A 17913-nucleotide genomic window follows, 5' to 3' on the forward strand; every position below is an offset into this window, starting at 1 on the left:
GTATCACACATGACAGGATTAGATACACCACTCAGCAGACAGTATCACACAGGATAGGATTAGATACACAGCTCAGCAGACTGTATCACACAGGAGAGGATTAGATACACAGCTCAGCAGACTGTATCACACAGGAAAAGATTAGATACACAGCTCAGCAGACAGTATCACACAGGACAGGATTAGATACACAGCTCAGCAGACTGTATCACAAAGGAAAAGATTAGATACACAGCTCAGCAGACAGTATCACACAGGATAGGATTAGATACACAGCTCAGCAGACAGTATCACACAGGATAGGATTAGATACACAGCTTAGCAGACTGTATCACACAGGATAAAATTAGATACAGAGCTCAGCAGACAGTATCACACAGGACAGGATTAGATACACAGCTCAGCAGACAGTATCACACAGGATAGGATTAGATACACAGCTCAGCAGACAGTATCACACAGGATAGGATTAGATACACAGCTCAGCAGACAGTATCACACAGGATAGGATTAGATACACAGCTCAGCAGACAGTATCACACAGGATAGGATTAGATACACAGCTCAGCAGACAGTATCACACAGGATAGGATTAGATACACAGCTCAGCAGACAGTATCACACAGGATAGGATTAGATACACAGCTTAGCAGACAGTATCACACAGGACAGGATTAGATACACAGCTCAGCAGACAGTATCACACAGGACAGGATTAGATACACAGCTCAGCAGACAGTATCATACAGGATAGGATTAGATACACAGCTCAGCAGACGGTATCACACAGGAGAGGATTAGATACACAGCTCAGCAGACAGTATCACACAGGACAGGATTAGATACACAGCTCAGCAGACAGTATCACACAGGATAGGATTAGATACACAGCTCAGCAGACAGTATCACACAGGATAGGATTAGATACACAGCTCAGCAGACGGTATCACACATGACAGGATTAGATACACCACTCAGCAGACAGTATCACACAGGATAGGATTAGATACACAGCTCAGCAGACTGTATCACACAGGAGAGGATTAGATACACAGCTCAGCAGACAGTATCACACAGGATAGGATTAGATACACAGCTCAGCAGACGGTATCACACATGACAGGATTAGATACACCACTCAGCAGACAGTATCACACAGGATAGGATTAGATACACAGCTCAGCAGACTGTATCACACAGGATAGGATTAGATACACAGCTCAGCAGACAGTATCACACAGGATAGGATTAGATACACAGCTCAGCAGACAGTATCACACAGGATAGGATTAGATACACAGATCAGCAGACAGTATCACACAGGATAGGATTAGATACACAGCTCAGCAGGGAGTATCACGCAAAATAGGATTAGATACACAGCTCAGCAGGCAGTATCACACAGGACAGGATTAGATACACAGCTCAGCAGACAGTATCACACAGGAGAGGATTAGATACACAGCTCAGCAGGGAGTATCACGCAAAATAGGATTAGATACACAGCTCAGAAGACAGTATCACACAGGATAGGATTAGATACACAGCTCAGCAGACAGTATCACAGGATAGGATTAGATACATAGCTCAGCAGACAGTATCACACATAATAGGATTAGATACACAGCTCAGCAGACAGTATCACGCAAAATAGGATTAGATACACAGCTCAGAAGAGAGTATCACACAGAATAGGATTAGATACACAGCTCAGCAGACAGTATCACACAGGATAGGATTAGATACACAGCTCAGCAGACAGTATCACACAGGATAGGATTAGATACACAGCTCAGCAGACAGTATCACACAGGATAGGATTAGATACACAGCTCAGCAGACAGTATCACACAGGATAGGATTAGATACACAGCTCAGCAGACAGTATCACACAGGACAGGATTAGATACACGGCTCAGCAGACAGTATCACACAGGATAGGATTAGATACACAGCTCAGCAGACTGTATCACACAGGATAGGATTAGATACACAGCTCAGCAGACTGTATCACACAGGACAGGATTAGATACACAGCTCAGCAGACAACATCACACATAATAGGATTAGATACACAGCTCAGCAGACAGTATCACAGGATAGGATTAGATACACAGCTCAGCAGACAGTATCACACATAATAGGATTAGATACACAGCTCAGCAGACAGTATCACGCAAAATAGGATTAGATACACAGCTCAGAAGAGAGTATCACACAGAATAGGATTAGATACACAGCTCAGCAGACAGTATCACACAGGATAGGATTAGATACACAGCTCAGCAGACAGTATCACACAGGATAGGATTAGATACACAGCTCAGCAGACAGTATCACACAGGATAGGATTAGATACACAGCTCAGCAGACAGTATCACACAGGATAGGATTAGATACACAGCTCAGCAGACAGTATCACACAGGACAGGATTAGAGACACAGCTCAGCAGACAGTATCACACAGGACAGGATTAGATACACAGCTCAGCAGACAGTATCACACAGGATAGGATTAGATACACAGCTCAGCAGACGGTATCACACAGGAGAGGATTAGATACAGAGCCCAGCAGACAGTATCACACAGGATAGGATTAGATACACAGCTCAGCAGACAGTATCACACAGGAAAGGATTAGATACACAGCTCAGCAGACAGTATCACACAGGATAGGATTAGATACACAGCTCAGCAGACAGTATCACACAGGATAGGATTAGATACACAGCTCAGCAGACAGTATCACACAGGATAGGATTAGATACAGAGCTCAGCAGCCAGTATCACACAGGATAGGATTAGATACATAGCTCAGCAGACAGTATCACACAGGATACGATTAGATACACAGCTCAGCAGACAGTATCACACAGGATAGGATTAGATACACAGCTCAGCAGGCAGTATCACACAGGAAAAGATTAGATACACAGCTCAGCAAACAGTATCACACAGGACAGGATTAGATACACAGCTCAGCAAACAGTATCACACAGGATAAGATTAGATACACAGCTCAGCAGACAGTATCACACAGGATAGGATTAGATACACAGCTCAGCAGACAGTATCACACAGGATAGGATTAGATACACAGCTCAGCAGGGAGTATCACACAGGACAGGATTAGATACACAGCTCAGCAGACAGTATCACACAGGAGAGGATTAGATACACAGCTCAGCAGGGAGTATCACGCAAAATAGGATTAGATACACAGCTCAGAAGACAGTATCACACAGGACAGGATTAGATACACAGCTCAGCAGACAACATCACGCATAATAGGATTAGATACACAGCTCAGCAGACAGTATCACATGACAGGATTAGATACATAGCTCAGCAGACAGTATCACACAGGATAGGATTAGATACACAGCTCAGCAGACAGTATCACACAGGATAGGATTAGATACACAGCTCAGCAGACAGTATCACACATAATAGGATTAGATACAGAGCTCAGCAGACAGTATCACGCAAAATAAGATTAGATACACAGCTCAGAAGAGAGTATCACACAGAATAGGATTAGATACACAGCTCAGCAGACTGTATCACACAGGATAGGATTAGATACACAGCTCAGCAGACAGTATCACACATAATAGGATTAGATACACAGCTCAGCAGACAACATCACACATAATAGGATTAGATACACAGCTCAGCAGACAGTATCACACAGGACAGGATTAGATACACAGCTCAGGAGACAGTATCACACATAATAGGATTAGATACACAGCTCAGCAGACAGTATCACACATAATAGGATTAGATACACATCTCAGCAGACAGTATCACATAATAGGATTAGATACACAGCTCAGCAGACAGTATCACATAATAGGATTAGATACACAGCTCAGCTGACAGTATCACATAATAGGATTAGATACACAGCTCAGCAGACAGTATCACACATGACAGGATTAGATACACAGCTCAGCAGACAGTATCACACAGCGTAGGATTAGATACACAGCTCAGCAGACAGTATCACACAGGATAGGATTAGATACACAGCTCAGCAGACAACATCACGCATAATAGGATTAGATACACAGCTCAGCAGACAGTATCACATGACAGGATTAGATACATAGCTCAGCAGACAGTATCACACAGGATAGGATTAGATACACAGCTCAGCAGACAGTATCACACAGGATAGGATTAGATACACAGCTCAGCAGACAGTATCACACAGGATAGGATTAGATACACAGCTCAGCAGACAGTATCACACATAATAGGATTAGATACAGAGCTCAGCAGACAGTATCACGCAAAATAAGATTAGATACACAGCTCAGAAGAGAGTATCACACAGAATAGGATTAGATACACAGCTCAGCAGACTGTATCACACAGGATAGGATTAGATACACAGCTCAGCAGACAGTATCACACATAATAGGATTAGATACACAGCTCAGCAGACAACATCACACATAATAGGATTAGATACACAGCTCAGCAGACAGTATCACACAGGACAGGATTAGATACACAGCTCAGGAGACAGTATCACACATAATAGGATTAGATACACAGCTCAGCTGACAGTAGCACACATAACAGGATTAGATACACATCTCAGCAGACAGTATCACATAATAGGATTAGATACACAGCTCAGCAGACAGTATCACACATGACAGGATTAGATACACAGCTCAGCAGACAGTATCACACAGCGTAGGATTAGATACACAGCTCAGCAGACAGTATCACACAGGATAGGATTAGATACACAGCTCAGCAGACAGTATCACACAGGATAGGATTAGATACACAGCTCAGCAGACAGTATCACACAGAATAGGATTAGATACACAGCTCAGCAGACAGTATCACACATGATGGGATTAGATACACAGCTCAGCAGACAGTATCACACAGGACAGGATTAGATACACAGCTCAGCAGACAACATCACGCATAATAGGATTAGATACACAGCTCAGCAGACAGTATCACATGACAGGATTAGATACATAGCTCAGCAGACAGTATCACACAGGATAGGATTAGATACACAGCTCAGCAGACAGTATCACACAGGATAGGATTAGATACACAGCTCAGCAGACAGTATCACACATAATAGGATTAGATACAGAGCTCAGCAGACAGTATCACGCAAAATAAGATTAGATACACAGCTCAGAAGAGAGTATCACACAGAATAGCATTAGATACACAGCTCAGCAGACTGTATCACACAGGATAGGATTAGATACACAGCTCAGCAGACAGTATCACACATAATAGGATTAGATACACAGCTCAGCAGACAACATCACACATAATAGGATTAGATACACAGCTCAGCAGACAGTATCACACAGGACAGGATTAGATACACAGCTCAGGAGACAGTATCACACATAATAGGATTAGATACACAGCTCAGCAGACAGTATCACACATAATAGGATTAGATACACATCTCAGCAGACAGTATCACATAATAGGATTAGATACACAGCTCAGCAGACAGTATCACATAATAGGATTAGATACACAGCTCAGCTGACAGTAGCACACATAACAGGATTAGATACACATCTCAGCAGACAGTATCACATAATAGGATTAGATACACAGCTCAGCAGACAGTATCACACATGACAGGATTAGATACACAGCTCAGCAGACAGTATCACACAGCGTAGGATTAGATACACAGCTCAGCAGACAGTATCACACAGGATAGGATTAGATACACAGCTCAGCAGACAGTATCACACAGGATAGGATTAGATACACAGCTCAGCAGACAGTATCACACAGAATAGGATTAGATACACAGCTCAGCAGACAGTATCACACATGATGGGATTAGATACACAGCTCAGCAGACAGTATCACACAGGATAGGATTAGATACAGGGCTCAGCAGACAGTATCACACATGACAGGATTAGATACACGGCTCAGCAGACGGTATCACACAGGATAGGATTAGATACACAGCTCAGCAGACAGTATCACACAGGATAGGATTAGATACACAGCTCAGCAGACAGTATCACACAGGACAGGATTAGATACACGGCTCAGCAGACGGTATCACACAGGATAGGATTAGATACACAGCTCAGCAGACAGTATCACACAGGATAGGATTAGATACACAGCTCAGCAGACAGTATCACACAGGACAGGATTAGATACACAGCTCAGCAGACAGTATCACACATGACAGGCTGAGATACGCTGACTAGGTCCCTTATGGCAGAGACACTAGTTAAAAGTGTGAGAGATCAGGGAGAGTAAATAATGGTGGCCGGATAGAGGGCCTATTAGACAGGAAGCTGCTGTAATGTCTGGATCGCTCTGCGGGGTCGTTCAGGGTCCCCGTCCTCACACAACCACCCTGCACCCCATGTTTACACTGGGCTGACCGCCCTCCCCCATACTGAAGGATATGACATATGACATCCTGCTGCTGGGATGTGAGGTGCCGGTACAGGCTATAGATCACCGAGGACCCCTGCCCCCAGTGCCAGCGCTGGAGACCCTCACATAAAGGTCTACATCATAATACAGGGATGATGGGAGTGATGCTCTGTGTGAGAGATAGGTAGACCAGGCTGTGAGCGTCTGGAGACGGGGATGATGGGAGTGATAAATTAAAGAATTTCCTATTTTATTGTAAATAAATTGCACAATGTAACGCTTTGCAACTTGCTTTGTGTTTCAATTCCCTGCCATTGTCATTATCTCTGAGTGCTGTCAGTGAATTGAAATATTCTAGTTCACATTGAGAGCTCGACAGCCTATCCTGATAATGTGCTGCTCATTACACGCATGACAACTCCCATCATGTTGCCAGTGGTGGAGCTTTAGGGGCTTAGTCAGAACAGCGTGCCGCTCATGACATGTGGGGGGCTCAGGAACTTCACTCTCCCCCCCCCCCCCCCGGGTGTTGACTATATATTTCATACAGTCAGGGATGTAATTATAGGGGTATCAGTGGTCTCAGTAGAGACCGGCCCCTAAGCCACGGGGGCCTACATGGACCCCCTTGCCAGTGGCGCCCCACGCAGTATGTATCACCCTCCTCAGGACGGTGGGGCACCGGAGCCTTTCTCTGTGATAGGCCTAGTACCTGTATAGCCAATCAGAGACCGGCACAGGATGACATCATCATCATCGCAAAGTGGCCGAGTTTATTGTTTTTTATTTGACACCAAAGGGGGGGCACTAAGGGAACATTTTTTGTACTCGCACACATTATAAGGGAACATTTTTTGTACTGGCACACATTATAAGGCGGTATTTTTTGTACTGGCACACATTATAAGGGAACATTTTTTGTACTGGCACACATAATAAAGGGGGCATTTTTTGTACTCGCACACATTATAAGGCGGTATTTTTTGTACTTGCACACATTATAAGGGAGCATTTTTTGTACTGGCGCACATTATAAGGGGGTATTTTTTGTACTGGCACACATTATAAGGGGGAATTTTTTGTACTGGCGCACATTATAAGGGGGAATTTTTTGTACTGGTGCACATTATAAGGGGGCATTTCTTGTACTGGCGCACATTATAAGGGAACATTTTTTTTACTCGCACACATTATAAGACGGTATTTTTTGTACTCGCACAAATTATAAGGGGGCATTTTTTGTACTGGCGCACATTATAAGGGGGCATTTTTTGTACTGGCGCACATTATAAGGCGGTATTTTTTGTACTGGCACACATTATAAGGGGGTATTTTTTGTACTGGCGCACATTATAAGGCGGTATTTTTTGTACTGGCACACATTATAAGCCAGTATTTTTTGTACTGGCGCATATTATAAAGGGGCATTTGTTGTACTGGCGCACATTATAAAGGGGCATTTTTTGTACTGGCACACATTGTAAGTGGGAATTTTTTGTACTGGCGCACATTATAAGGGGGCATTTTTTGTACTGGCGCACATTATAAGGGGGCATTTTTTGTACTGGCGCACATTATAAGGGAGCATTTTTTGTACTGGCACACATTATAAGGGAGCATTTTTTGTACTGGTGCACATTATAAGGCGGTATTTTTTGTACATGGCGCATATTTTTTGTATTGACACACATTATATGGAGAATTATTATTACTGGGGGACTATGGGGAACATGATCGCTAGTATGGGCACAACGGGGGCCTTATTTGTATTGGGGGGACATTGGGGAGCACTACTACTGTGGTGGGCCCCCTGACACACTTTAGGGGCACTGATTCCTGAGCGCAGCCATCTTTTAGTGCACCGTGTGCCAGTTATTATTGAATACGGCGCTGTCTGCATGGCGCTAGTATTTTCAGGGGGCTGTTTCTGCAGTACAGGAGGAGGAGGATGGAAAAGTAGGAAACTAAGATGTTTCTTCGTCAAACAATCATCGTGGCGGTCTGGTCCGAATGGAGAAGATAAAGAAAGGGAACGTCTACATCAGAGGAGACGTCACTGGATGTGACAGGTATGTGGTGCTGTGGTTTTCAGTTTTGGTCTCAGGCAGCAGAAAGGCTTGGAGCACCCCGGCCCCTGGCCACAAAGCACTGAGGGGGCCCAAGCTGAACTTTTGCAGCAGGGCCCATGAGCCTTTATATGAGAGGGTATATGATGGGCAGCGGATATGATATGTGAGGAATACACAGCTATTTAATATCACACACAATTTTACTAGTGGAGGATTTTTTGGTCGACCCCCCGCCCCCCCCCAAAAAAACAACTATTATACCCTATGCAAAAATATGATATGTGAGGAAGGCAGCTGCATGAAGCCCCATCTGCGAAGCGCTCACCTTCCACCGCGCCGTCCGGATGGCACCAATCACACGCCACACAAGGATTTAGTTCACCTAAAAGTGGCGAAACAGCAGTGACATGTGACCTAAATATGTAAACCCCAGACCGATGACATCACCAGAATCTGCCTGAAAAACGGAAAAAAAACTGTGTATGAAGAGAGTTAAAGCCTACAGTATACCCGGCTCTGTATACACAGTATACCCGGCTCTGTATACACAGTATACCCGGCTCTGTATACACAGTATACCCGGCTCTGTATACACAGTATACCCGGCTCTGTATACACAGTATACCCGGCTCTGTATACACAGTATATCCGGTACTGTATACACAGTATACCCGGCTCTGTATACACGGTATATCCGGTACTGTATACACAGTATACCCGGCTCTGTATACACAGTATACCCGGCTCTGTATACACGGTATATCCGGTACTGTATACACAGTATACCCGGCTCTGTATACACGGTATATCCGGTACTGTATACACAGTATACCCGGCTCTGTATACACAGTATACCCGGCTCTGTATACACAGTATACCCGGCTCTGTATACACGGTATATCCGGTACTGTATACACAGTATACCCGGCTCTGTATACACAGTATACCCGGCTCTGTATACACGGTATATCCGGTACTGTATACACAGTATACCCAGCTCTGTATACACAGTATACCCGGCTCTGTATACACGGTATACCCAGCTCTGTATACACGGTATACCCGGCTCTGTATACACAGTATACCCGGGGCTGTATACACAGTATATCTGGTGCTGTATACACAGTATATCCGGTACTGTACACGGTATACCCGGCGCTGTATACACGGTATACCCGGCGCTGTATACACGGTATACCCGGCTCTGTATACACGGTATACCCGGCTCTGTATACACAGTATACCCGGCTCTGTATACCCGGTATACCCGGCTCTGTATACCCAGTATACCCGGGGCTGTATACACAGTATACCCGGCTCTGTATACACGGTACACCCGGCTCTGTATACGCGGTATACCCGGCGCTGTATACACGGTATACCCGGCTCTGTATACACAGTATACACGGTATACCCGGCGCTGTATACACGGTATACCCGGCGCTGTATACACGGTATACCCGGTGCTGTATACGCGGTATACCCGGCGCTGTATACACAGTATCATAGTATACCCGGCTCTGTATACACGGTACACCCGGCTCTGTACACGCGGTATACCCGGCGCTGTATACACGGTATACCCAGCGCTGTATACACGGTATACCCGGCGCTGTACACACAGTATACCCGGCGCTGTATACACAGTATACACGGTATACCCGGCGCTGTATACACGGTATACCCGGCGCTGTATACACGGTACACCCGGCTCTGTATACGCAGTATACCCGGCGCTGTAAACGCGGTATACCCGGCGCTGTACACACAGTATACCCGGCGCTGTATACACAGTATACACGGTATACCCGGCGCTGTATACACGGTATACCCGGCGCTGTATACACGGTATACCCGGCGCTGTATACACGGTATACCCGGTGCTGTATACGCGGTATACCCGGCGCTGTATACACAGTATCACAGTATACCCGGCTCTGTATACACGGTATACCCGGCTCTGTATACACGGTATACCCGGCGCTGTACACACAGTATACCCGGCGCTGTATACACGGTATACCCGGCGCTGTATACGCGGTATACCCGGCGCTGTATACACAGTATACCCGGCTCTGTATACCCGGTATACCCGGCTCTGTATACCCAGTATACCCGGGGCTGTATACACAGTATACCCGGCTCTGTATACACGGTACACCCGGCTCTGTATACGCGGTATACCCGGGGCTGTATACACGGTATACCCGGCTCTGTATACACAGTATACACGGTATACCCGGCGCTGTATACACAGTATACCCGGCTCTGTATACCCGGTATACCCGGCTCTGTATACCCAGTATACCCGGGGCTGTATACACAGTATACCCGGCTCTGTATACACGGTACACCCGGCTCTGTATACGCGGTATACCCGGCGCTGTATACACGGTATACCCGGCTCTGTATACACAGTATACACGGTATACCCGGCGCTGTATACACGGTATACCCGGCGCTGTATACACGGTATACCCGGTGCTGTATACGCGGTATACCCGGCGCTGTATACACAGTATCACAGTATACCCGGCTCTGTATACACGGTACACCCGGCTCTGTACACGCGGTATACCCGGCGCTGTATACACAGCATACCCGGCGCTGTATACACGGTATACCCGGCGCTGTACACACAGTATACCCGGCGCTGTATACACAGTATACCCGGCGCTGTATACACGGTATACCCGGCGCTGTATACACGGTACACCCGGCTCTGTATACGCGGTATACCCGGCGCTGTATACGCGGTATACCCGGCGCTGTACACACAGTATACACGGTATACCGGGCGCTGTATACACGGTATACCCGGCGCTGTATACACGGTATACCCGGCGCTGTATACACGGTATACCCGGTGCTGTATACGCGGTATACCCGGCGCTGTATACACAGTATCACAGTATACCCGGCTCTGTATACACGGTATACCCGGCTCTGTATACACGGTATACCCGGCGCTGTACACACAGTATACCCGGCGCTGTATACACAGTATACACGGTATACCCGGTATACCCGGCGCTGTATACACGGTACACCCGGCTCTGTATACGCGGTATACCCGGCGCTGTATACGCGGTATACCCGGCGCTGTACACACAGTATACCCGGCGCTGTATACACAGTATACACGGTATACCTGGCGCTGTATACACGGTATACCCGGCGCTGTATACACGGTATACCCGGTGCTGTATACGCGGTATACCCGGCGCTGTATACACAGTATCACAGTATACCCGGCTCTGTATACACGGTACACCCGGCTCTGTATACGCGGTACACCCGGCGCTGTATACACGGTACACCCGGCGCTGTATACACGGTATACCCGGCGCTGTATACACGGTATACCCGGTGCTGTATACGCGGTATACCCGGCGCTGTATACACAGTATCACAGTATACCCGGCTCTGTATACGCGGTATACCCGGCGCTGTACACACAGTATACACGGTATACCCGGCGCTGTATACACGGTATACCCGGCGCTGTATACACGGTATACCCGGCGCTGTATACACGGTATACCCGGTGCTGTATACGCGGTATACCCGGCGCTGTATACACAGTATCACAGTATACCCGGCTCTGTATACACGGTATACCCGGCTCTGTATACACGGTATACCCGGCGCTGTACACACAGTATACCCGGCGCTGTATACACAGTATACACGGTATACCCGGCGCTGTATACACGGTACACCCGGCTCTGTATACGCGGTATACCCGGCGCTGTACACGCGGTATACCCGGCGCTGTACACACAGTATACCCGGCGCTGTATACACAGTATACACGGTATACCCGGCGCTGTATACACGGTATACCCGGCGCTGTATACACGGTATACCCGGTGCTGTATACGCGGTATACCCGGCGCTGTATACACAGTATCACAGAATACCCGGCGCTGTATACACAGTATCACAGTATACCCGGCTCTGTATACACGGTACACCCGGCTCTGTATACGCGGTACACCCGGCGCTGTATACACGGTACACCCGGCGCTGTATACACGGTATACCCGGCGCTGTATACACGGTATACCCGGTGCTGTATACGCGGTATACCCGGCGCTGTATACACAGTATCACAGTATACCCGGCTCTGTATACACGGTACACCCGGCTCTGTATACGCGGTATACCCGGTGCTGTATACGCGGTATACACAGTATCACAGTATACCCGGCTCTGTATACACGGTACACCCGGCTCTGTACACGCGGTATACCCGGCGCTGTATACACGGTATACCCGGCGCTGTATACACGGTATACCCGGCGCTGTATACACAGTATACCCGGCTCTGTATACACGGTATACCCGGCGCTGTATACGCGGTATACCCGGCTCTGTATACGCGGTATACCCGGCGCTGTATACGCGGTATACCCGGCGCTGTATACACGGTACACCCGGCGCTGTACACACAGTATACCCGGCTCTGTATACACGGTACACCCGGTGCTGTATACGCGGTATACCCGGCGCTGTATACACAGTATCACAGTATACCCGGCTCTGTATACACGGTACACCCGGCTCTGTACACGCGGTATACCCGGCGCTGTATACACGGTATACCCGGCGCTGTATACACGGTATACCCGGCGCTGTATACACAGTATCACAGTATACCCGGCTCTGTATACACGGTATACCCGGCGCTGTATACGCGGTATACCCGGCTCTGTATACGCGGTATACCCGGCGCTGTATACGCGGTATACCCGGCGCTGTATACACGGTACACCCGGCGCTGTACACACAGTATACCCGGCTCTGTATACACGGTACACCCGGTGCTGTATACGCGGTATACCCGGCGCTGTATACACAGTATCACAGTATACCCGGCTCTGTATACACGGTACACCCGGCTCTGTACACGCGGTATACCCGGCGCTGTATACACGGTATACCCGGCGCTGTATACACGGTATACCCGGTGCTGTATACGCGGTATACCCGGCGCTGTATACACAGTATCACAGTATACCCGGCTCTGTATACACGGTACACCCGGCTCTGTATACGCGGTATACCCGGTGCTGTATACGCGGTATACACAGTATCACAGTATACCCGGCTCTGTATACACGGTACACCCGGCTCTGTATACGCGGTATACCCGGTGCTGTATACGCGGTATACACAGTATCACAGTATACCCGGCTCTGTATACACGGTACACCCGGCTCTGTACACGCGGTATACCCGGCGCTGTATACACGGTATACCCGGCGCTGTATACACGGTATACCCGGCGCTGTATACACAGTATACCCGGCTCTGTATACACGGTATACCCGGCGCTGTATACGCGGTATACCCGGCTCTGTATACGCGGTATACCCGGCGCTGTATACGCGGTATACCCGGCGCTGTATACACGGTACACCCGGCGCTGTACACACAGTATACCCGGCTCTGTATACACGGTACACCCGGTGCTGTATACGCGGTATACCCGGCGCTGTATACACAGTATCACAGTATACCCGGCTCTGTATACACGGTACACCCGGCTCTGTACACGCGGTATACCCGGCGCTGTATACACGGTATACCCGGCGCTGTATACACGGTATACCCGGCGCTGTATACACAGTATCACAGTATACCCGGCTCTGTATACACGGTATACCCGGCGCTGTATACACGGTATACCCGGCGCTGTATACACAGTATCACAGTATACCCGGCTCTGTATACACGGTATACCCGGCGCTGTATACACGGTACACCCGGCTCTGTATACGCGGTATACCCGGCGCTGTATACGCGGTATACCCGGCGCTGTATACACGGTATACCCGGCGCTGTATACACAGTATCACAGTATACCCGGCTCTGTATACACGGTATACCCGGCGCTGTATACACGGTATACCCGGCGCTGTATACACAGTATCACAGTATACCCGGCTCTGTATACACGGTATACCCGGCTCTGTATACACGGTACACCCGGCTCTGTATACGCGGTATACCCGGCGCTGTATACGCGGTATACCCGGCGCTGTACACACAGTATCACAGTATACCCGGCTCTGTATACACGGTATACCCGGCGCTGTATACACAGTATCACAGTATACCCGGCTCTGTATACACGGTATACCCGGCGTATACCCGGCGCTGTATACACAGTATCACAGTATACCCGGCTCTGTATACACGGTACACCCGGCTCTGTATACACGGTATACCCGGCGTATACCCGGCGCTGTATACACAGTATCACAGTATACCCGGCGCTGTACACACGGTATACCCGGCGCTGTATACACAGTATCACAGTATACCCGGCTCTGTATACACGGTATACCCGGCGCTGTATACACGGTACACCCGGCGCTGTATACACGGTACACCCGGCTCTGTATACACGGTACACCCGGCTCTGTATACGCGGTATACCCGGCGCTGTATACACGGTATACCCGGCGCTGTATACACGGTATACCCGGCTCTGTATACGCGGTATACCCGGCTCTGTATACGCGGTATACCCGGCGCTGTATACGCGGTATACCCGGCTCTGTATACACGGTATACCCGGTGCTGTATACACGGTACACCCGGCTCTGTATACACGGTACACCCGGCTCTGTATACGCGGTATACCCGGCGCTGTATACGCGGTATACCCGGCGCTGTATACGCGGTATACCCGGCGCTGTATACGCGGTATACCCGGCGCTGTATACGCGGTATACCCGGCGCTGTATCCGCCGCTGTACATCTGCACTGTGTACATTGAGCTCTGGGCTTTGACAGCTGCTGAGTGTCACATTCCTCTCCGGCTTCCTGGCCTTTCTTGTTACCGACCAATCAGCGGCCTCCTAACTTGCGCGACCCCGAGAATGGACCAATGATATTGCAGTTCCTATCCGCGGTCCCGGGAAGCAGCCAATCAGACGTGTTGTGTGAGGGGCTGGTGGACGCGCTGCGCGGCCCCTGGAGTCAGTCAGTCAGAGAGAGCAGAGCGGACATGGCGGAGGGTGAGAGAGCTCCGCCGCCGCTCCAGCTCCCCCCGGCCAAACGGCTGTGCTCCCGGAGCTGCCCGCCCCCCCAGCAATCTCCCCAGCAGCGAGGAGCCGCCGCTCGGCCCCAGTATCAGCCCGAGTCCCTCCTGGACTGCGCCGCCAAGGCGGTGGCGGAGAAATGGGCCTTCGAACGGGTGGAGGAGCGGTTCGAGCGGATACCGGAGCCCGTGCAGCGCCGCATCGTCTACTGGTCCTTCCCCCGCAACGAGCGAGAGATCTGCATGTACTCCTCCTTCCAGTACCGAGGCGAGGAGCCGGGGGCCCCGGCCGGGGGAGCCATAGGAGGAGCCCTGGGGCCGGGCCAGAGCTCTGCCCTTCCAGGCATCGGGGGTCCTGGGGCCCCGGGGACAGGCGGAGGCGAGGGGCTGCCCTTCCGTCGGGGGATAAGACTTCTGGAGAGTGGCTGCGTGGAGAACGTGCTGCAAGTCGGTGAGTGGCCCTAATGTGCAGGGTGGGGGCCCGAATGCAGGGAAACTGATAAGGGGGGGGGGGGGGGGCTGTGCCGGATGACAGGCCTGGAGCTTACAGGAGTGTTGGGTAGTACAAGGCCTCTGGTGTCTGGATAGGGTCAGTGAGGGGTCCGGGGTCAGGATCCCGCTGAGATGAGGGGTCCGGGGTCAGGATCCCGCTGAGATGATGGGTCCACGATTAAGACCAAGGCCTCTGGTGTCTGGATAGGGTCAGGACTATGGAGGATCAGGACCCCAGTGAGGGGTCCGGGGTCAGGATCCTGCTGAGATGATGAGTCCACAATTAAGATCCCCGTGAGATGATGGGTCCACGATTAAGATCCCCGTGAGATGATGGGTCCACGATTAAGACCAAGGCCTCTTGCACACGGACGTGTTTCTGTGGCCGTGTTGCAGCCCGCATACGGCGGGTCCACAATACACAGGCACTGGCCTGTGTGCACTCCGCATCATGGATGCCGACCCATTCACTTCAACGGGTCCGCAATCACGGAGATGTGGAACGGAAGCACTACGGAGCGCTGGTGTTTCTGTCCCTGCCTCCGCACCGCAAAAACATAGAACTTGCGGACGGATCTCGGACCTATTCAAGTTGAATGGGTCTCGATCCGTCCCGGCCGCCGCACAGATGTTGCCCGTGCATTGGGGACTGCAAATTGCAGTCCCCAATGCACGGAACGGACGCACAACGTTCGCGTGCAAGAAGCCCAAGGGTTTGTTTTGGAACTGATTGAGTGATGGGACCCTATGAAGGCTCAGGTTAAGTGGTCGGACCGTGTACAGATCATAGTTAGGCGTGAGGACCAGTCAAAGCCGTGTTTCAGTGCTGGGAACAGTTTCAGTCCTAGACCCCCGCTTTAAGACTTTAATTGAGTGTTGGAACCAGTCGAAGCTTCGGTTGAGAGTTGGGACCAGTTCATGACACTGGTTGATTTTTGGAACCAGTTCAAATCTTTGGCTGAGGGTTGCTGATGGTTCAGGACCATGGATGATTGCTGTGAATGGAGATCCAGTGGGAAGTCTTGTTAATGAGTGAGTCCCATTCAGGACCACGGACTATTGACAGAAGCAGGTTCAGTGGATGAGTGATGTGACAGGGGATGGAGGGCACTGGGTGAGACGAGGGCCGTCACGTACGTCTTGGTTGGGTTAGGACAGGGGAAGCTGAGTGATGAGACGTGGATGAGTAATGAGACATTCAGTTCTGTAAATGAGGTGTGGGACCAGGGACTGATGAACTGATCAGCGCTCAGGCTTCCTGTCATGTCCTCGTCTTGTGTCAGGTTCACTGATGGTCATAGTCCTGGATCTTCTGACCCCGTTAGACACAGTGACATCCTTTACATTCTGTGAAGTTCAGCATTTTTCAGAAAAGCCTTGGTGGATTAGTTCTGCACGTGAGCCGTCACCGCTGCCTGTTTTATGGCCCCCCTTTATTATAGGGGTGCTCTGGATGTGGGACGTTAACTCTAAAAGCTCAGGGTGTTGGGGTCCTTGTCAGTCCTGACTTTCAGTATGAGCACACACATAAGGCCGTCCTATCCGCTGATTTTCTCCTCGATGTTTCGGGGTCTACCTGTTTGTGGGGTGTCTGGCCGGTCAGAGACATGTACTATGTTTATTATTATTATTATTACCATTTTTGTTTGTTACATTGTGAACCACTCGCCCTCATCGTCCTCATCATCATCCCCATCATTCTCCTCCTCCTGCTTTTTTGTAATTATGTTTGTTTCTAAGGAAGCTTTGCTAATAAGTGACATTCTCCAGACAAGCGCAGAGATTATCCCCCCCCCTTATCAGCCGTGGATTGACTAACAGGCTTTGTAGGGTAAAATCCCCGGGCCAGACAATCACAAGGCTGTCAGCCTGACAAAGCA

General features: G+C 49.4%; 1 protein-coding gene across 1 annotated transcript in view; it reads left to right on the forward strand.

Moving 5' to 3' along the window:
- Positions 1-15482: 15482 nt before the first annotated feature.
- Positions 15483-17913, forward strand: part of ZSWIM5 (zinc finger SWIM-type containing 5) — a 44892-nt gene continuing 42461 nt past the window's right edge. Inside the window, exon 1 of the mRNA XM_040408167.1 lies at positions 15483-15992. Within this exon, the coding sequence (XP_040264101.1) occupies positions 15509-15992 (484 nt within the window). The 5' untranslated portion in view covers positions 15483-15508. The remainder of the gene's footprint in view (positions 15993-17913) is intronic.

The sequence above is a fragment of the Bufo bufo genome, chromosome 9 (genome assembly GCF_905171765.1).
Source record: "Bufo bufo chromosome 9, aBufBuf1.1, whole genome shotgun sequence".
Lineage (NCBI taxonomy): Eukaryota > Metazoa > Chordata > Amphibia > Anura > Bufonidae > Bufo > Bufo bufo.